This window comes from Trachypithecus francoisi, unplaced genomic scaffold (genome assembly GCF_009764315.1).
Source record: "Trachypithecus francoisi isolate TF-2019V2 unplaced genomic scaffold, Tfra_2.0 Lachesis_group9, whole genome shotgun sequence".
Lineage (NCBI taxonomy): Eukaryota > Metazoa > Chordata > Mammalia > Primates > Cercopithecidae > Trachypithecus > Trachypithecus francoisi.
The window spans coordinates 55084877-55106713 of record NW_022681474.1 but is presented as its reverse complement, the minus strand read 5'-3'; the positions used below and the strand labels follow the sequence as shown (position 1 = coordinate 55106713).

At 37.3% G+C, this 21837-nt stretch overlaps 1 protein-coding gene across 5 annotated transcripts in view; it reads left to right on the top strand.

Annotated features, from left to right (window-relative positions):
• The window catches only part of PARG (poly(ADP-ribose) glycohydrolase), a 133138-nt gene that overhangs the window by 47949 nt on the left and 63352 nt on the right, over positions 1 to 21837 (top strand). For all 5 annotated transcript variants that reach the window (XM_033208544.1, XM_033208545.1, XM_033208543.1 and 2 more), the window contains one exon: positions 16303 to 16395. In XM_033208544.1, the coding sequence (XP_033064435.1) occupies positions 16303 to 16395 (93 nt within the window). The remainder of the gene's footprint in view (positions 1 to 16302; positions 16396 to 21837) is intronic.

Here is a 21837-nt window from a genome sequence, read left to right as displayed (position 1 = left end):
AAGTGCTGGGATTACAGGCGTAAGCCACTGTGCCCGGCCTGAATTTTTTTAAATTGGATATTACTTCAAATAATTGAGTTGTTGAGTAGAACTTGTCCATTTTTTAAAAGATCTTTTCATTGTAATAGCATTTGTTTTAACTACTAATGTATTAGCATTTTTGTTCTTTCTCCAAAGAGTGCGCTTCCACAGAGTGTCCTCAAGCCTTTTAGGAAAATTAGTTTTGTTTCATCCTTAATAAGAGTGAAGTTCAGACTATAATATTATTATTTCATACTGGATAATTTAATAATTAAATTAAGAATTAAGCACTATAATATGTATGTATGCACGTTACTTGATTTGCGTGGCACATTTTATAATACTGTGAGTGTGCTAAGCTGTCGTTGAACTACCTTAAAAATTCCTTAAGTCTGGGCTTGGTGGTTCATGCTTGTAATTCTAGCACTTTGGGAGGCTGATGTGGGATGATCGCTTGAACCCAGAAGTGCAAGACCAGCCTAGGCAAGATCGTGAGACCCCATCGCTACAAAAATTTTTTTAAAAATTAGCTGGGTGTAGTAGCGTACATCTGTAGTCCCAGCTACTTGGGAGGCCGGGGCAGGAGGATCCCTTGAGCCCAGGAGTTCGGGGCAGCAGTGAGCTATGATCGCACCAGTGCACTCCAGCCTGGGTGACAAAGTGAGACCCCCATCTCTTAAAAAAAAATTACTTAAAAATAAGTATTTTTCAAAGTATTTCTTAGAGTTCAAAAAACCTGCTAATTATTTAAAAGTATAAACTATAAAAAAAATTGAAGTTATTGCTCTTCTGTATTTCTTGGACAAATTACATCCATTTTACTTCTAGGGCTAGAAAACTTACATCACCATTAGCTGTTTCTCTGAAATTTTGTCATGTTGAGTTTGATTGCCTGTCTATAAAGATGGATAATAGTGTGACTATATGGTATTGAAAGTATCCATTGGCTTGGACATAATAGCAATGTGGTTTGGTGGTGTTTACAAAAGTGATTGATGGATATGGCCTTGTAGTCATACAGTAATAGAAGTGAGAGATAGGAAAGACCTGTCAGAGTGTCTTGTGCCAGTGTGGGTTTATTTCCTAAGGAATAATCATTTACTGTAATAGTACTGACAAGTAAATTCTTTGGAGGCATAGGATAATGAGGGTGTATTTTTATGTTTGGTCTTTCCTAAGGTAAGAATTCTGCTGTTTATTATTAGCATGAAAATAGATAATGATTGTGAGATAAATACTGTTTAAAGAAGAGCTTCCTTCATGTTTTATAAACCTACACAATTCTGTTCTTCGTGTTTAATGAAGTTTGTGTAGGAAAATAGTGTGACTGTTTTTGATTAGAGGCATATTTTGTTTCAAGAATTGGGTGAAGATATTCTTCCTAAACTGATTGTGTTCCCAGACTAGTTGTTAATTATTTGGAATTAGGAGTCATGATGGTGAAATTTCCACCACATCCAGAAAGCCTGTGAATTTTAAGCCTCTGATGGCTTGTTTTCTGAAGTGAAAAACTAATGCAGAGTTCTGTCATTAGAAAAACACCAGTGCTTAGGAGAGATTGGAAGTAGGTTTGTGGTGAGGATTGGCAGGAGGACTCTTTCTCCCTTCATTCCTCCTCCTTTGTCCCACACTAGCTGATAAGAGCTGGGCCTAGGAGTAGAGACTAAGAATGAAAGGAGATTTCATCGCTTAGCACTTCTTTTCCTCTTTTCCCCCTTCTGCTGGCAATCCTTGATGGGGAGGAAACAAAGTGTATAGCAGCCCGATTATTTGATATTAAGCAACTGTTAAATTAATATAAGGACAACCTCTGGTTATTTCCAGTGTGAATTACAGGATACTTTAAAAACTCGGTATATCTCATTTATCTATCATTAGGGCAAATAATTTCAAATGCTTATAATGAGCTGTGATTGTTATCAGCATTTCCCAGATTTGAGTCATAAACACTTTGAAAATTCATAGGGAGACTCTTAATAGCTGTTTGAAGAGGAAAACCAAACCAAAAGAAAGTGGAGGGGCAAGGTGATCCTCAGCACAGCCCTTTGTATTTGTCACCACAGCTGACTCCTGGACTCAGCCTTTTACGTCACCTTCCCCTCTGCTACCACATTGATTTTGTACCTCTCCATGTACAGTCTTATTTAGGTCTGTCTGCTAATTGGTGAAGTATGCCTTCTTAAATATGAACATGTTAGCCTGGCTATTTCCTGAAAACCAATTGGAGTTTATTAAAAATGGAGTTTTTATTGAAGCCATAATTGTCATGGGCGATACACATGAGAGATCATCCTGTGGCTGGCCTGTCAGACTTTCATGAGCCTTCAGAAATTAAGGGGAATGAGTAAGTCTGTTTTCTTGTAAGCTGTCACATTATTCTCTTCAAAGTGTCAGCCTGAGTCGTGCACAGATAAATGTTAGAAACTTTCACCTTCTCCAGTTGATTTTTTAACCCTTACATAATTTAGTAGTATGATTGTTTTTCCACTAACATTTAAATTTTTGGGACTTTTAATTTTTGAAATGTAAGCCTGTGTTTTAGACTTGGGAAAACTTAGAGGTAGTTCCAGTATAGAAAAGTTAACCTATAGACAGTTTAATCAACTTACACAAAACAAAACTATAATATTTTTGCTAAGTAATAGAGATTCTGAAAGATGATGGAGAGGAGGAGGATGAGCTTTGTAAAGTCACTTAACCCAGATCGAAAGTGTCAGTTAATTTAACATATTTTTATTGACAGTGTTACATATGAACACCTCTGTTGTAGGAATGGTGAATCAATCATAAATCTTGTCTTAAAGGAGCTTCTAGTAAATTAAGTGTCTTGTGAAAAAAAGTACAAATAAATTACAAGAGGGAGAATTACTTTTTAGCTGGAGAGTAAGTTTGGATAGACTTGAAGCAGGCTATTGTTTGAGCAAGATCAAAAGGTTGGATAAGTTTTGAAGTTAAGGAGGAAAGATATTCCAGGATTGTATCTGTAGCAGCACAAACAGATGCTATAGAAGAATGAATTTATGAGTTTCCTAGTATATAGGCTACACAGAAGGTAGAGTTTGTGTGTGTGTGTGTGTGTGTGTGTGTGTGTGTGTGTGTTAACACGCTGAATGAGACTAGATAAGAATCTAGGGTAAGGGAACTTGACTGTTAGTTCAGGGGATTTGTTCTGTATTGAAAAGGCAGCAGAAAGCCATTGAAAGCTTTGAAATGGAGCAGAAGCACATCAGAGTCTACTTGGGCAGAAACTGAAGGTGGTCTATCAGCAGGGCAACAGTTAGATTATTGTAGTAATCTTGATGAGACTGGATGAGGGGCTGAGGGTAGTTTAGTAGTGATTAAGATGAGGTAATAAATATGTGAGATCCTGCTGGATCAATCAATATAGGACTTGGCAGTTAATTGATATGGGGGTGATAAAAGAAGAAAGAGGCTCCAGAAAGTTTGTGAATTACTGGCCCATTAGATATTAATACTTTGTATATGGAGCTTTAGAATTCATAACACTGTTATATCTGAGAGCTTTCATAACTCTGTAAGTTAAAGTTATAGTAGAATTATCCTTACTATAGATGAGAAAATAAAGAATTTAGGGATTTTTCCATGGTCAATATGAGAGTAAATGCAGATCTAGGCCTATAACTAGTCTTCCACTTTCTTGGCCGGTACTTCTTTTATAGCCTTCCTCGTGAACCTGGGAAGAAAAGCTCTGGCATCTCATCCCAGTGTTTTTTTGTTTTTTGTTTTTGAGACAGAATCTTGCTCTGTCACCCAGGCTGGAGGCGCAGTGGCGTGATGCAACCTCTGCCTCCCCAGCTGAAGCGATTCTCATGCCTCAGCCACTCGAATAGCTGGGACTACAGGTGTGGGCCCCCATGCTCAGCTAATTTTTGTATTTTTAGTAGAGATGGCCAGGCTGGTCTCGTACTCTTGACCTCAAGTCATCCACCTGCTTTGGCCTCCCAAAGTGTTGGGATTATAGGTGTGAGCCACCGCCCCCAGCCACCACTAAGTTTTTGAATGTGGGCAAATTGCTTATTTCTTGGAGCTTTAGTCTCTCTAGATGCCCTTGTCGTTTCTATCTTGGAAGGATACTTTGAAGATAGTATGCAATGTTTTTGATTTTATCAACTCTTTATTCAGCAAATAATGAGCACTAAATACAATGCTTAGTACTGGGGTTCACAAGATGTTTAAATTGTTTTGTGTTTCACAGATTAGAGGACAGAAAATGCAGATAAATAATTGTAATAACCACAGTAAGTGTTCTAATACAAGTATGTACTTTTGGCTCTAGAGTCACAGAGTAAGGGGCAGTCAGGCAATCAGTGAAGGCTTCCCAGGGAGATGTGAACTAAGTCCTGAAGCATAATCTGTGGTTTAATGGTAATAAAATGTTAAACAAGGCAGAGGGTAAAATAATGCATCATCATTATAATACTAGCTGTTATTTGTTGAAAAGCTTATAATTCTGACCACATCTCTGCAAGATATTTTCATTTCATAAGTAAGAAAGTGGGTTCAAAAGGTTGTGATTTGATCATAGTATATAGTTAAGTATCACTGGAGAGTAGCAAACAAGCAACAGAAAGGATAAAGATAAAACTGAAAAAGGGGCTCAAGTATACTATATTGTAGGTATTAAAAAATAAAAATAGTAAAACTAGTGGTTTCATGACAGACAGGGGAGACTGTTTTAACATATATGAGAGACAAAGAATTAATACCTGGTAAAATATGCCTAATTAAACATTGGTTACTGTGTGGACCAAGATGTTTTCACTGATCAATTCCCTCAAACATTTAAGGAAGATGTAATACTAAGTTCACAGAAACTCAAAGAAGAGAGGAGGCAGGAGCACTTTCCAACTCATTTATAAAGCCATATATATACCTCTGATAATAGTATGTGACAAAGATTTTATAAAATATTAGCAAATGAAATCCAGAAATATATAAAAAGGATAATACATCATTACTAAGCAGAGTTTATCTCAGAAATGCAGGATTGGATTTATATTTTGAAAGCTGTGTGATTATTGTGATAGATGCAGAATAAGCACTTGACAAAATTTAGTAACCATTCAGAGTATAAAACTATTAGCAGGCTGGGAGTGATGGCTCATGCCTGTAATCTTAACACTCCGGGAGGTCGAGGCGGGCAGATCACCTGAGGTTAGGAGTTCAAGACCAGCCTAGCCAACGTAGTAAAACTTCATCTCTACTAAAACTACAAAAATTAGTTGGGTGTGGTAGCATGCACCTGTGGTCCCAGCTACTCGGGAGGCTGAGGCAGGAGAATTGCTTAAACCTGGGAGGCAGAGGTTGCAGTGAGCCAAGATCGCACCACTGCACTCCAGCCTAGGCAAAAAAGCAACTGTCTCTAGAAAACAACAACAACAACAAAAAACTGTTAACAACTATGTCCTCAATCTGATAAAGAGTACATTGTACTGGAAGTCCTAGCCAATGCAGTTAAGGCAAGAAAAAGAAGTAAAATGTTTGAAAATCAGAAAGGAAGAAGTAAAACTGTTTCTATTTGTAGTTGACAGTATTTGTTTATGCAGAAAAACCCAAGGAACCTAGAAAATAACTATTAGAACGAATTTATTTAGCAAGACATAAGGTTAGTATACAAAAATCATTATTTTTTATATACCTGCAGTAAATGAAATTGTAAAAATTTCATTAAAAATAGCACTAAAACCCATAAAATACTTAGAAATAAATTTAACAAAAAATGTGTAAGACCAGTATCTTGAAGACCATAAAACATTGCTGAGAGAAATTGAAGAAAACTTGAATAAAAGAATATCTGACATGCTCATGGACCGGATGACTCAGTGTGGTTAAGATGTCAGTTCTCCACCGGGTGCAGTGGCTCACGCTTGTAATCCCAGCACTTTGGGAGGCTGCGGTGGGTGGATCACTTGAGGACAGCAGTTCAAGACCAGCCTGGCCAACATGGTGAAACCCCATCTTTACTAAAACTACAAAAATAATTAGCCAGACATGGTTGTGGGCACCTGTAATCCCAGCTAGTCAGGAGGCTGAGGCAGGAGAATCACTCGAACCCAGGAGGCGGAGATTGCGGTGAGCCGAGTTCACACCATTGCAGTCCAGCCTGGGCAACAAGAGTGAAACTCCATCTCAAAAAAAAAAAAAAGATATCAGTTTTCCCTATATGCAGTTCCAATCATAATACCAAGCTGGCATTTTGTAGAAAATGCAAAGCTGCTCCCTAAAATTTATATGGAAACACAAAGGACTCTTATTTACAAAAAAAATTGTAAATAAGAAGGGCAGAGTTTACAGACTTACATGAATTGCTTTGAATACTTATGATAAGACTACAGTAACCAACACAGTATGTGTAGTGAGTTGAATAGTGTCCCCCAAAATTAATGTCAACCTGGACTCTCAGGATGTGGCTTTATTTGGAAATAGTCTTTGCAGATGCAACTGATTAAGATGAGGCCACACTGGATTATGGTGTACCCTAAATCAATGACTGGTGTCCTTATGAGAGAAGGAAAGGACACAGAGACAAAGACACTGAGGGAAAACGCTTATATGATGATGGAGTTAGAGATTGGAGTGATGTATCTGAATGCCAAGGAATCCCAAGAATTGCTAGAAGCCACCAGAAGCTAGGAAGAGGCCAGGAAGAGCCTTAGAGCCTTCAGAGGGAGTGTGATATTACGAACAAGTTGGTTTCAGATTTCTAGTCTCCAGAACTGTGAGATAATACATTTTTGTTGTTTTAAGCCACCTGGTTTGTAGTTCTTTGTCACAGCAGCTCAAGGAAATGAAATGAATACAGTGCGATACTGACATAACAGTCAAATTGATCAGTGGAACCAAGTAGTAAACCCAGAAACAGACCCATGTTTATACAGGCATTTGATTTTCAACAAAAGTGCCAAAGCAATACAAGGGAAAAGAAGTGTCTTTTCAACAAATGGTGTTGGCAAAACTGGATTTCCATGTGGGCTTAAAAAAAAAAATCGCCCCTTCCCACATACTATACATAGAAAATAATTCTAAATTCTAACTGAAAAAGCAAAAACTATAAGCTTCTAGAGGAAAACATCTTTGTACCTTAGGATTTGACAAAGATTTCCTAGGACATCTTTATAAATACTTGTGACGGAAGTACAAGTATTTATGAGTTTGTTTTTTTTTTTTTTTTGAGATGGAGTCTTGCTCTGTCGCCCAGGCTGGAGTGCAGTGGCCAGATCTCAGCTCACTGCAAGCTCCGCCTCCCGGGTTTACGGCCATTCTCCAGCCTCAGCCTCCGGAGTAGCTGGGACTACAGGCGGCCGCCATCTCGCCCGGCTAGTTTTTTTTTTTTTGTATTTTTAGTAGAGACGGGGTTTCACCATGTTAGCCAGGATGGTCTTGATCTCCTGACCTCGTGATCTGCCCGTCTCGGCCTCCCAAAGTGCTGGGATTACAGGCTTGAGCCACCGCGCCTGGCCGAGTTTTTAAAACTCATAAGGACGGAAGGACAAGTATTTGGAAAATAGGCAAGCTAAAGACAGGGATGCCAGGCGCAGTGGCTCATGCCTGTTATCCCAGCACTTTGGGAGGCCAAAGCCGATTGATCACTGGAGTCCAGGAGTTCAAGACCAGCCGGGGCAACATAGGGAGACCTTGTCTCCACACAAAAAAAAAATTTTAATTAGCTGGGCATGGTGGCACATGCCTGTGGTCCCAGCTACATGAGAGGCTGAGGTGGAAGGATCACTTGAAGGCCAGGTGTGGTGGCTCACACCTGTAATCTCAGCACTTTGGGAGGCTGAGGCAGATGCATTGCTTGAGCCCATGAGTTCAATACCAGCCTGGGGAGCAATGGTCTCTATTAAAATGGTCTCTATTAAAAATCCAAAAATTAGGCATGGTGGCACACACCTGTAGTCCCAGCTACTCAGGAGGCTGAGGGTGGGAGGATTGATGCCCAGGAGGTCAAGACTGCAGGGAGATGTGATTGCATCACTACACTCCAGCTTTGGCAACATAGTGAGACCCTGTCTCAGATAAATACATAGAAATAAATAAATTTTAAAAGACAGGGAGAAATATTTGCAAAATGTTTATCTGACAAGGGACATATATCCCGAATATATAAAGAACTACAATTGAAAAATTAAAAAGACAACCAACCTCATTAGAGAATGAGCAAGAGTTTAAAAGGCGTTTCCCAAAGGAAGGTATACAAATTGCCAATAAGCACATTAAAAAATGCTTGATATTGTTTGTCACTGGAGAAATGCCAGTTATAACTAGAGTAAGATAGTAGCCTGCAGGCGCTAGAAAGGCTGAAATTTAAAAGACCAAATGTAGGTAGCGATATGGAGTAGTTGGAACTCTCATGCTTTGTTGTTGGGAGTTTAAAATGTACTACAGTGTTGGAAAAAAGTCTGGCTGTTTTTTAGAAAACTGAACATATACCTACCCTATTGCCCATTAATTTCATTCCTTTCTGTGAGATATGAAAGGATATACCTACCTATGAGATATGAAAATATATACACACAAAAAGATGTATAGAATAATATATACACACAAAAAGATTTGTAGAAGAATGTTTATAGCAGCTTTACTTATAATAGCCAAAACCTGGAAACAGCCCAGGTATCTATCAACAAGAGAATGAATAAACAAATTGTGGTGTATTCATACCATAAAATAATTTTTGTATTTTTAGTAAAGATGGAGTTTCACCGTCTTGCCCAGGCTGGTCTTGAACTCCTGGCCTCAAGTGATCCACTTGCCTTGGCCTCCTAAAGTCCTGGGATCACAGGCGTGAGCCACTGCGCCTAGCCTGAACTCTAGTTGCTGATATGCAAACCAAAGTAATGGGGTGGAATTTACTGATGCCTGCAACTTACCTCAAAATGCATTAAAAAATGCATTGATAGATGGTCAGGAGAATGGACAGATGACAACATGACAAAAGCAAATATAAAATCTTAATCATAGAAACCAAATAGTATTTGGGTGTTCAGTGTATAGCTATTTTAATTTTGCTGTATTTTTGAAAATTTTTATAATTTGGGGAAAATGATTCTCAATGGGGAATAATTACAAAAATTTTTCTCTACTTTGGAATACTGTGTAGCATTTATCATTGTATAATATAGAAAGACTTTTTAGGCTTTCTCTTAAGGCAAAAACAAGTTGTAGAAAAATACAATATTTTAAAAATTGATATAACACAAAACTATGTGTTTACATGCACACATACCTAAGTTCTCAGAAGAAGTTTAGGGAGGAAATACGCATCTGTTTATATCTGAGAAGAGGATATCTTGGCAGTGGGTTTATGGGTAATATTTCTTTTCATTTACATTAATTTTCTTCATTGAAAATACATGACATTTTAAAAAACATTTTGCCTTTAGTGATGTAAAAAAATGCCCTTTTTTGTCATATTTGGTGAGAAAAAATACAAAATTGTTTGAGCAACATAATTTCAACTGATAAATGCACCTATGTGAGAGCTCTGAAAAAGAAACATAGGTATAAATATTGATTATGTTAATATTAGAAACATAGGTGATCCACCCACCTCAGCCTCCCAAAGTGCTGGGATTACAGGTGTGAGCCACCATGCCTGGCCAGGAAATTTTTTTTAAAGGAGCATTTCAGACATATACAAAAATAAAACAGGGTAATGAACCTCCCTATATCCATCACCCACCTTCAGTATTACAGGCTCATGCCTGTCATCCCAACACTTTGGGAGGCTGAGGCAGGTGGATCACCTGACTGAGGATAGGAGTTTGAGACCAGCCTGGCCAACATGACGAAACCCATCTCTAAAAATACAAAAATTAGCCAGGTGTGGTGGTGTGTGCTTGTAGTCTCAGCTACTCAGGAGGCTGAGGCAGGAGAATTGCTTGAATCTGGGAGGTGGAGGTTGCAGTGAACTGAGATCATGCCACTACACTCCAGCCTGGATGACAGAGTGAGACTGTATCGCAAAAAAAAAAAAAGAAAAAAAACAGATATATATATAAATATATATATGTTATATATATATATATGAGGACCATGGGATTATGAGGATATTTCCTCTTTGCTATTTAGGTTTTGGAGTGGTGTACTTCTTATTGAAAAATTGTCTATTAATTAAAATTTCACGTTCTAGACTTTAAATATAGATTTTGATTTTTTTATTAAAGAGGATTGTTAGTAACTTTTCACAATTTTATTGGGATCTAACTAGGTTTAGACCAATAGAGAAAACTGAGCAGCTTGTAGTATTTCTTATATTCATTGATTTGTGATTGATAACTTTTTTTTTTTTTTTTTGAGACAAAGTCTCACTCTGTTACCCAGACTAGAGTGCAGTGGCGTGATCTTGGCTCATTGCAACCTCTGCTCCCCGGGTTCAGGCAATTCTCCTGCCTCAGCCTCCCAAGTAACTGGGACCACAGGCATGTACCACCATGCCCGGCTAGAAAAATTTTTTGTATTTTTAGTAAAGATAGGGTTTCACTGTGTTAGCCAGGATGGTCTCGATCTCCTGATCTCGTGATCTGCCTGCCTCGGCCTCCCAAAATGCTGGGATTATACGCATGAGCCACCATGCCTGGCCTGATGACTTTTTTAAAGCTGTTTGCTCTGAACTGTTGGAAAAAGATCTATGGAAATATTTTCTTTTATTGAAATGACACTGGTCTTCTCATTTTGCGAGCTACAGATTTTACTTATTAATTCAAAGTTCAGTAGTCAATATTTAATATTTTCCATAGGTCAGGTATGGTACTTAGTCATATGTAAATATGTCTTTCATAAATATTAGAGCATATTTAACAGATGTATGTAGTTAATCAGATATTCAAAAGAAAGAATAAATAAGTAAATATCTCTTTTCTATTTGTATGTTTGTAGATATTTAAATAATTTATAATGTTTTGGTGTTTGGCAGATTTAGTTCCTTTATTTTAGTAGCTTGTTTCTATTTGTGGAGAGAAGAAAAAAAAATAGCCTCTCCACAATCACTATGATGTGGTTGCAGTTATTACTGCCCTCCTAGGTTAGGGCTGACGTTTTGGGGGTCACGGGGAGAGGATAGGGCTTTGCGCCATGAGATTCACAAGGTCAGTGACCACATCTGTTACTGTTTACTCTTCTGTCATATTCTGGCACAATTCCTGACACATAATAGTTCCTCAGGTATTTGTTTATCAGCCAGTCAAATGAATGAACAGATCTATAACGAGAGGAGATAGGCAAAATAGCAGTATAATTTTGAAATTCATTGTATCAATTCTGACTGAAGTATATATATTATGTATATACAGCCAATTTCTGAGACTAGAATAAAAAGTTGCTACACACACGGGCACACGCACAGATCAAAACACTCGCTGTATATAATTATCTATGCAGACTATTCAGTAGAGGGCAGGGTTTTACTTGTGGGAGAATTTAATGCAGCTTTCTTTTTTACTATCATGTAAATGCTTACCTCCCTTATAATCATCATTATCGTAATAAATAATATATGTTTATTTTTCTTTAATTGTTATAGAATATTTGATCAATGGCTCTTGCTTTTCTTGAAGTTAAGAAGTGATGTATATCTTAAATAACTTTTCCCTACTTGCATCCCAGTTTGCATTATACAGGTTATAAGGTCATGGTGATATTTTAGATTATGCATTCCATCTCAAACAGGAGTTGAGCCGCTTATGTTCTTAAATGACATTTTTTAGGTTCCCTTTTTGTGTTTCCAAAGCAGCATTAGACATAGGTCTGGAGTGTTGACAGTTGTGAAGAAGTACGGTGCAATAATGCTTCATCAGATAAATAAGAGATATTGTAAAGCTTGTCAGCAGAGGACCGCAGCAGTCACTCGTGTCAGTTTTAAAAGGCAAAGATGGGTACCCAAAGGAGACATGTCAGCCTGTTAAGACACTTAAAGTTTAATATCTTTAGGTTTAACATGGTTGACTAGTCACTTCTCTCTGTCTTTCCCACTAATTACAGTGAAAAACAAGGGACCTTGTGTGTAAAACAAACATAAGACTCTAAAAGGTAGAATGCCGCTGACCAGCAGGGACTATGGTACTGTCATGGCACCAAAGTGGTATCAGTAAAGACCTAGTGGGGAGTTTGAACTCTCACCCCAACCCAGCACTATCAAGGTACCTCTCTCACTTTCCACTTTGGGTACTAAAGGCTGACTGGGGAACATGAATTTTTACCCTCAATTGCTAGTAATGAAGTAGCTATCCCATTCCCCTGCTGGCACAGTATCACAGAAGGCCTGCTCTGGCTGAAGATTTAAATAAGATCAAAGATTTATAATACCCCAAATATCCAAATTTCAATAAAAAGTCACTCATAACCAGAAAAGAATCAGGAAAATCTCAACTGAAATGAAAAATGAACCTCAATAGACACCAACCCCAAGAGAATACAGATGTGAATTGTCTGACAATGATTTTAAAGTAGCCCTCACAAGAAGGCTGAGCAATTAAAAACATACTTGAAACAAATGAAAAAATAGAAAGTCCCAGCAAAGAAAAAAAAAAAAAAAACTATCAAGAGAAACCAAATGTAAATTTTAGAACTGAAAAATGTAATAACTGATTTTTTAAAATGGAATAGACAGGTTTAATGGAGAATGGGGATGGTAGAGGAAATAATCAATGAACTTGGAAGAAATTAAGAGAAATTACTCAGTCTGAACAGCAGTGAGAAAATGGATGAAAAACAAAACCCAGAGTTTAGATATAACATTTGTGTCATCATGTGGACAGAAAGAGAGGGGAAAGAGGGTGGGACTGAAACAATATTCAAAGAAATAATGGCTGGAAACTTCCAAAATTTGACAAAAGTCATAAATCTACAGATTCAAGAAGCTGACCGAACCTTAAGTAGGATAAACCCAGTGAAATTCATACCAAGACATACTATAATCACATTTCTTAAAACCAAAGGCAAAGAAAAAATCTTGAAAGCAGCAAGAGAAATGACACAATGCCTATACAGAAAAAGTTTGAATGACAGTGGATCTCTTATCAGCAAACATGGAGACCAGAAAAAAGTGGCACAAAATTTTGAGGACTAAGGAAATAATTGTCATCCCAGAATTCTATATCCAATTAAGATATTCTTCAGAAAGGAAGAGGAAACCACGATGCTCTCAAGTAAAGGAAAAGAGAACTTATCATCAGCGGACCTACTGTGAAATAATGTCTAAAGAAATTTCCTGAAACAGAAAAGAAATTATACAAGAAAGGAATCATGGAACATCAGGAAAGAAGAAAAAACAACAAAGAGTAAAAATATAGTAAATATAATAGACTTTTAAAAAACTTTTTTGAATGTTGTAAATTATGTTTGACTTTTTTCACTGTTTTCAAATATTGTAAAACAGTCTAGTTATCAATGTATGTAGAGGAAATATTGAAGATATTTACATTATAAATGGAGAAGGGTAAAGGAAGGTAAAGTCTACACTTTACTGGAACTGGTGAAATGTTGACACCAGTAAATGTTGATAAGCTGTATGTAATACAGTTCTTCAGCAGCTACTTTAGAAAAACATCTATTCAAAGAGATGCAGTCAGAGACATTTTAGATAAACAAAAATGGAATTTTAAACTATGTTCAAGTAACCCATAAGGAGGAAGGGAAAAGAAAACAGATAAAATAAATAAAATGAAATAACAGATTTAAGTTTCAACATATCAAAGACTACATTAAACGTAAATGACCTAAATTCGTCTGTTAAAAGACAGATTTGCAGAGTGAATTTTAAAAATGACACACTGTGCTGTGTACAGGAAGTAATTTCAGACAACAGTATAGGTAGGTCGAGAGTAAAGGTAACTTTATTTATAATAGTACAAAACTGAAAACAACCAAAGTGCCTCTCAGTAGGTGAAACTGCTAAACAAACTGCTATATTCATACCATGGAATTCTACTTAATAATGAGGAGGAGTGAACTATTGATACTTGCAATAACTTGAATGGCTCTTAAGGGCATTAAGCCATGTAAAAAAAGTCAACTTCAAAGGACTCGTATGTTTCCATTTAGGTAACATGGCAAAATTTTTGAGCTGGAAAACAAACTAATGGGTGTTAGGTGTTAGGAATAGTGAGAGGAAGGAAGCGGAGTGTGACTATAAATGGGTAGCATGAGATCTTTATTGTAGTGGAATGGTTCTGCATCTTGATTTTGGTGGTGATTACACACATGTACGTGTCATAAAATGGCATAGAATGATACACATTGTACTGGTATTCCTGGTTTTTAGTATGTTATAGTAATGTAAAATGTAACCATTGAGAGAAACTGGGGGAGAGGTAATATTTTTGTAACATCCTGTGAAACCATAATTATTTCAGAATACATAGTTTTAAAAAGCAAAAAGGCCTGTATTCCTAGCTGCTCAGGATGCTGAGACAGGAAGAGATTTTTTGAGTCCGGGAGTTCAAGGTTACAGTGAGCTATGGTCATTCCACAGCACTCCAGCCTGGGCAGACCCTGTTTCTATTTTTTTAAAAAGATAAATTATAAACAGGAAGAGTTTGAATATTTTAAATAAATCCATTAATGTATTTGTATTTTATACATTTTCAGGTATAGAGAAGCCAGTATCTTTAGTGTGTACCTCTAAAATAGTAGAATGTCATCTATGAATGTATGATTTTTTTAAAATTTAGTTTTCTTATTTTTAACAGAGTTGAGGAGGCAGATTATAAAGAGGCAGTCATTTGACTACTCTAAACTCTTTTTAAAACAAGTCCCCCTTTAGAAGATTAGGATTTAGCTCTTATTGTCACTTTCTCCACCACCATAAATGCAAACCTCATTTCTACCTCCCCATTTTCTCACTATAGTTTTCATATTCATTTCAATTACATCAGTAGTCTGTTTTTTCAGTTGGATAGTATAAACACTAGTCATACATGGACTGTGATTGCTTTTCCTCTCTTGCAAAACTTTTTGTTTTCTCCAGAATTAATCATTGTCTTTTGTTTACTTAATTTTCTATATGCTTATGATTAATTGAATTTCAAATTCTCTGAATTACAAATATCCTTCTGTTCATTCTGAATATGTTTACTCATCTTAATTTTAAAAGAGAAGTAAACATAGTTTGGGTTTTAGAGTTTTGGTATAACGAAAATTCTCAATGTTAGAATTTACCAGCAAAATCAGGGCAAATAGTCTTTGTTACCTTTTCTGTTTATACACATACCCTGTCCAGCTGCAGATAAACAAATGGTTTTACCTTTATTTCTGTTTAGTTCCTGATTTTTGTCAAAAGTCTGTTTCTTCATCGATTCCAAACATTGGTCACATAGGGAAGTAGGAAGAGCTGTGGCATAAAGACCAGAACACTTAGGTTCTTGTTCTGATTTAGTTTTAATTGACTTCAATGTAGGATGATCAGGTAACCTCCTTGGCCTGTTTTCTCTCCAGTAGTGACAAGATCAGACTAGATTATAACTGAGGCCTCTTCTAGTTAAAATGTGATTTCAAGTAGATAAAGTATTTACTTCAGTCCAGACTATATATGTAGTATCTCTAAATTAAGAATGTTGTCATTTCCAGTACTTTTAAAGAAATACCCTGATGTTTAGAAAGAAATTAGATTAAAAGGTGTTAAAGTGATGGGAAATTTTATAAAAGACAAAAATGGACCATGCATGGCATCTTTGTTGTGCTTCAAATTATGATATGGGAATGGTGGTTTTCACTTTCCGAGGGTGTCTAGAAAAGAGAAATTCTAAGACCATCAGAAACCTTATTGTTTATTACCCAGTAGATTAGATTTGACCCATAGAGTATACTTGGAAGTAATGAATATGGCTTTTATGGAGATTTCTTCAATTATAAACCGTTGAAGCTAGATGGGTCGTTGGAGGCTTCTAAGAGCGTCCTTGGTGGTCTAGCAGTTTTTAGTTGATATAACCAAAGGCAGAATGTACTGTTTTCCATTTGCAAGTGTTTTTACTTTATTGTGAATGCTCTGTGAGGGATATTTGATATTTGGGATACTTAAAGTTTTTTCAGAGGGCATTAAGGTGAATTGCTTTAATGCCAGATATACATTTGGAAATGAATTTGTAAATTTATTTATATACACCTGTTGATGTATTTTTACATGTGTTTGGTGATGCTGATAGTGTGCCACTTTATGGGGTTCCGTGAAAAGCAGATATGTGATTTAATTTCATAACAAACATATTCATCGGTTATTATATTTACTGGTTATTATTATTCACATATTTTATTGGTTTTCAGGTACTTGAAGAAGCAGAAGCTCAACATTTATATCAGTCCATTTTGCCTGATATGGTGAAAATTGCACTCTGTCTGCCAAATATTTGCACCCAGGTTAGTGGATGTAGCTTCCTCAGTAGCTTCCCTGAGACTGACAATTTAATTTCCCTTAAACTCGAATGACCAAGGTCACAGATAGAGAGAGAGAGAAGAGAAGAGAAGGGAAACAGTTTTTGCCACAAGAGTATGGTAATTTTGCTGTATTAAGGAAAAGATTAGAGGGTAGAGAGTACTTACAAAAGGACATTAAAAATGCAGCATTTCATTCCTCAGCTTCTGTTTACACTGTTGAAGCTTGTTTACTATGACTTTTTTCTCTCTTTGTTCAAATAACCTCTAACTTAAAAAAGTACTCATTATTTCAAAACATACTAATGGGTTTGGAATAACGTATTTTCAAAATGGTGTAATACTACCCACTCCTTCCTCACCCTCCCCCAAAGTAATGTATTCTCTAACAAATGAGTTAATGATACTTTCTTAACTTTTTTTTTTTGAGACAGAGCCTTGCTCTGTCACCCAGGCTGGAGTGCAGTGGCAAAATCTTGGCTCACTGCATCCTCCATCTCCCGGATTCAACCAATTCTCCCACCTCAGCCACCCAAGTAGCTGGGATTACAGGCATGTGCCACCACTCCTGGCTAAGGTTCTTTTTTTTTGGAGTGCAGTGGCACAAATCTCAGGTTACTGTAACCGCTGCCTCCTGGGTTCAAGCAATTCTCGTGCCTCAACTTCCCAAGTAGCTGGGATTACAGGTGTGCACTGCCACACCCAGCTACTTTTTGTGTTTTTAGTAGAGACAGGGTTTCACCATGTTTGCCAGGCTGGTCTCGAACTCCTGATCTCAGGTGATTCGCCTGCCTTGCCCTCCAAAATGCTGGGATTACAGGTGTGAGCCACTGTGCCGGCCTTAACTTTTAAAAATAAGGAATCCTGTATTTTATTTTGTTTGGAGTACATTAATTTTATATTCCTACATAACAAATTATGTTAAAATTAATGACTTAAAGCAATAAACATGTATTATCTCGCAGCTTCTGTTGACTTTGGGAGCAGATTAGCTGACTGAGTGGTTGTGGATCAGGGTTTCTCTTGTAGTTGCAGTGAGGATGTCAGCCAGGGCTTCAGTCATCTGAAGGCTTGCCTGGGGCTGAAGGACATGCCTCTAAGTTGGCTTACTTCCATAGCTGTTGGCAGAAGGCCCTGCTATTGGCTTCTCTATAGGCTGATTGATTGTCCTTATGACGTAATAGCTAACTTCCCCAGAGCAAGCAATCCAAGGGAGAGAGCAAGGAAGCTGCAGTGTTTTCTGTGACCCATCTTTCTCAAGGTACCTAGCATCATTTCTGCTGTGTTAGTGTTCATTAGAAGCTAAGCGATACCCAAGGGGAGGGGTATTAGACTCCACCTCTTTTTTTTTTTTTTTTTTTTTTTTTTAGACCAAGTTTCACCCTTGTCCCCCAGGCTGGAATGCAGTGGCATGATCTCAGCTCACTGCAACCTCTGCCTCCCAGGTTCAGGTGATTTTCCTGCCTCAGACTCCTAAGTAGGTGGGACTACAGGCGTGTGCCACTACATTCGACTAATTTTTTGTATTTTTAGCAGAGATGGAGTTTCACCATTTTGGCCAGGCTGGTGTTGAACTCCTGACCTCATGTGATCCTCCCACCTCTGCCTCCCATATGCTGAAATTATAGGCATGAGCCACCGTGCCCAAGACTCCACCTCTTAAAGAGAGGAGCATCAAATAATTTGTGAACGTATTTTCAAACCTCCACAGGGTTTGTTTTGTTCTTCATAATTTTATTCCTGTGTTTCTCACTATGGTGCTTGAATTTGCCTTTGTCTTCTATTTCTAGGGCCAACGCCTCTTGCTGCATGGCTGCTAGCCAGGGTTCTGCTAGCATTTTACTCCACAGGGGCCCTGTGGACATTTGGGTGGAACAATTTGTGAATGTGTATCATGGTCCCATCCATTGCATATGTCGTTAGGACACCCCAAACACCACAAATAGGGTCATTGGGGCAACCAGAAAACAACCCACACATGTCCAAATGCCTTCTTGGACTATACCATCTTCAATTGAGACCCATGAAATGTTTTCCAGTGTGATGTTTTCAATTTTATGTAACTTTAATTTCACCTTGGTAATGCATTGTGTCTGAAATAAGTTTTACTATTGGGCAGGGGAAATGTATTTTAAAACATATCTTCTGCTTGTTTCTGTTGGAAGTTATTTGCTTGATCATATTCCATGTTAGTTCTTTTTCCTTTCTGTCCTTACTTAGTAAAATCTCTCACTACCTCCTAGGTACGCCTGTCTCTTACTTCCCCGTGAAGCCTTCCCTGCCTCCCAGACAAGGTTCTTCCTTCCTGAAGCACTCAAATCATTGTTTTATAATTGTTGTCATTATATATCTCTTACCACTGGATTATAGTCTCCTTAAAGGGAGATCCTCTTTGTGTCACTGGTTTACATGGTGCTTATTATATGCCTTTTGAATTCAATATGTAGTTCATAATCAATAGTAGATAGTAGGTAGGTAGCCTTTGGGAGTGGGCCATTTAATCCTCCTCTCTTCCCATCGTGCATATGAGAGCTTCCATATTTCATTTAATGAGAAATTTTTATTCAAAAGCACCTAACTTTGTAAGCTAACAAGCCCCTTGGAACCAAAATCAGACCCCTGGGTCCTCAGCTTTTTGTCCTGGCTTCTCCCAGTGACTTTCTTCTCCATTAGCATATCAATGGGGAGAGCATCTTAATTCTGTGCTTTGCCCTCTATCAAAATACGTCTTGTCGCAAGTTAAATTGTATATGTTGATATTTAATAATTTATCACATTGAAGTACTCTAGGCCAAATCTAAAAGGTAAATTTTAGATTTATCAAAAGAAAATTAAAGGAAACACATTTGGTCAGGAACTTTTTGAAATATCTTGGCTCACAGTAACCAGCCTTTTATTTTGTTGAGCCAAGTGTTTGAAAATAAGATTTACATCTCCTCATTTCTCGAAATAATGAGTTTTTAGGCATTTCCCCTCACCAGGAGAGCAGAAATCATTGACTCTATTTAAAATTATACTATTTGTTTATTTGGGAGACAAGAAATGTTTGTGTTTGAAGTCCATTAAGCCTGAAATATTTACCATTAATTTTTAAAATCATTTTTCTGAATAATTTGGTAAATGGTAGTTAAAAACTCATTTCTTACTAAAACCAAGCAACACTTTGCTTGAAGCCATTGATGCGCTGTCACCTTTTCTACACTCTTTGCTTGGTTGTGAATAAATGCGCAGGATGGAAAATGGAGATCAATATGAGCTCTCTATTTTTCTCAGAAATGGCGATTGCTAAGACCTGAAGGGGAGAGAATTTTGTATAACATAGTGAAAATAGATTCTTTACCTTTTGCTTGTTTGTTTACCTTTGCATTTTTCCAAGAGAAATAGTTGAATTGCAAGTTTAATCTGTTCTTTTTTCTGGCAAACTCTTATTCAAAGCAATGATGTGTACTTCTGTACTTAGAAAAGCATTCATTATTCAGCACTGCAGTTTTGGTTTGTCTTGCCTGCCCTTTCCTCAGGTTCATTCTGGGTGTCGACTCCTGAGGTATGATCAGGACAGTTTGCTCTAGGCATGCCAGTTTGAGATGAGTGCAGATACCCGAAACTCTTAGTTCTGTGTCTTACTGAAGGGGAGAAGGTAAATGCATCTCTAAATATTCTGTAGGAGCATTTTGAAACTTAACAGCTGAAGGATAAACTGGGAGTTGGTCTTTGATTTTATCATGTCTTTAGAAACATTTTAACATTTAAAATATGTTGACAAAAAGAGTCAAACTCTGTAAAATATTTGAAGAGATTTATTTTGAGCCAAATATGAGTAACCAGTGACCTGTAACAGCCCCAGGAGATCCTGAGAACATGTGCCCAAGATGGTCAGGCTATAGCTTGGCTTTATGTATTTTAGGGAGACATAAGACATCAATCAATACATATAAGGGGAGCTTACAGGTCTTAGGTGGATTCAAAGATTTTCTGATTTGCCATTGGTTGGATGAGTTATTATCTGAAGACCTGAAATCAATAGAAAGGAATATCTGGGTTAATATAAGGATTTGTTGAGACCAAGATTTCATCATGTGGATGAAACCTCCAGGTAGTCAGCTTCAGAGCTTTTATCAGACCTAAAAAGGTACCAAACCCTTTCTTAATTCTCACCTGGAAAGGAATAGGGATTCTCTACAGAATGTAGATTTTCCCAACAGACAGCTTTGCAGGGCTATTTCAAAATATGTCAAAGAAATATATTTTGGGGTAAAATACTTCAATTATTTCAAGATTTGCTAACTGTCGTGTGATGCTGTACTCGAGTCAGGCTGGAATTATGTCTTATTACTATAAAAAATCTGTTTCATCAGTTTTAAGACCTCTGTTTTAATGTTAATGCTGGTCACTTGTGCTGAATTCTAAAGTGAGGAGCATATAATGAGGCATGTCAGACCCACACTTCCTATCATGGTGTGGACTAGTGTTTCAGGTTAACTTTGGAACCCCCATGGTTGAGAGGAGGGGTTCATTCAGTCGGTTGGGGGACTTGGAATTTTATTTTTGGTTTATGAACAGAATGAAACCCACTGAACACAATACTCAGGTTGTGTGGATTATACTGACAATAAAAAGTAAGTGAATTTGGTGGTATAACTGGAAGACATTTTAGATATAAAAGATTTGAAGGAAAAGTGTCTTACTCTTCTTTGACTTGGAATGTTTGATTATGCAAGAAATGTCTATCTTTTTACAACTTATACATGTTCGTATGGTGGTTTTTACATGTTCTATTAATCACTTTAATGAAGTTAGATTTGATTCTTATAAAGAAATTGTCAGTATGATGTATAATTTGGAATAAGAGGGTAAAGACTTCTTTGTTGAATTGTCTTAGATCATTTTATTTGGTACTAAGAAAGATTATTCTGGCCAATTTTTTTTTTTTTTTTTTTTTTTTGAGACAGAGTCTCGCTCTGTCGCCCAGGCTGGAGTGCAGTGGCACAATCTCGACTCACTGCAAACTCCGCCTCCCAGGGTCACACCATTCTCCTACCTCAACCTCCTGAGTAGCTGGGACTACAGGCGCCCACCACCACCACGCCTGGCTAATTTTTTGTGTTTTTAGTAGAGATGGGGTTTCACCGTGTTAGCCAGGATGGTCTCGATCTCCTGACCTCATGATCTGTCCACCTCGGCCTCCCAAAGTGCTGGGATTATGGGTGTGAGCCACCACGCCTGACCTGGGCAATAATTTTTAATATAAATAAGAACAAAATTTAGCTTAAGCAATGTTACATATTTTTGTTTCATCTTTTGTTTTAATTTTTCATTAAATGGGCAATGTGTTTTTATTTACTTGCTGAAGCAATCTTGTTTTTCACTTATAAGTAACGTTTTATATTTTCTTCACTACCATTATTATTGATTAGAAATCTGCAGTTT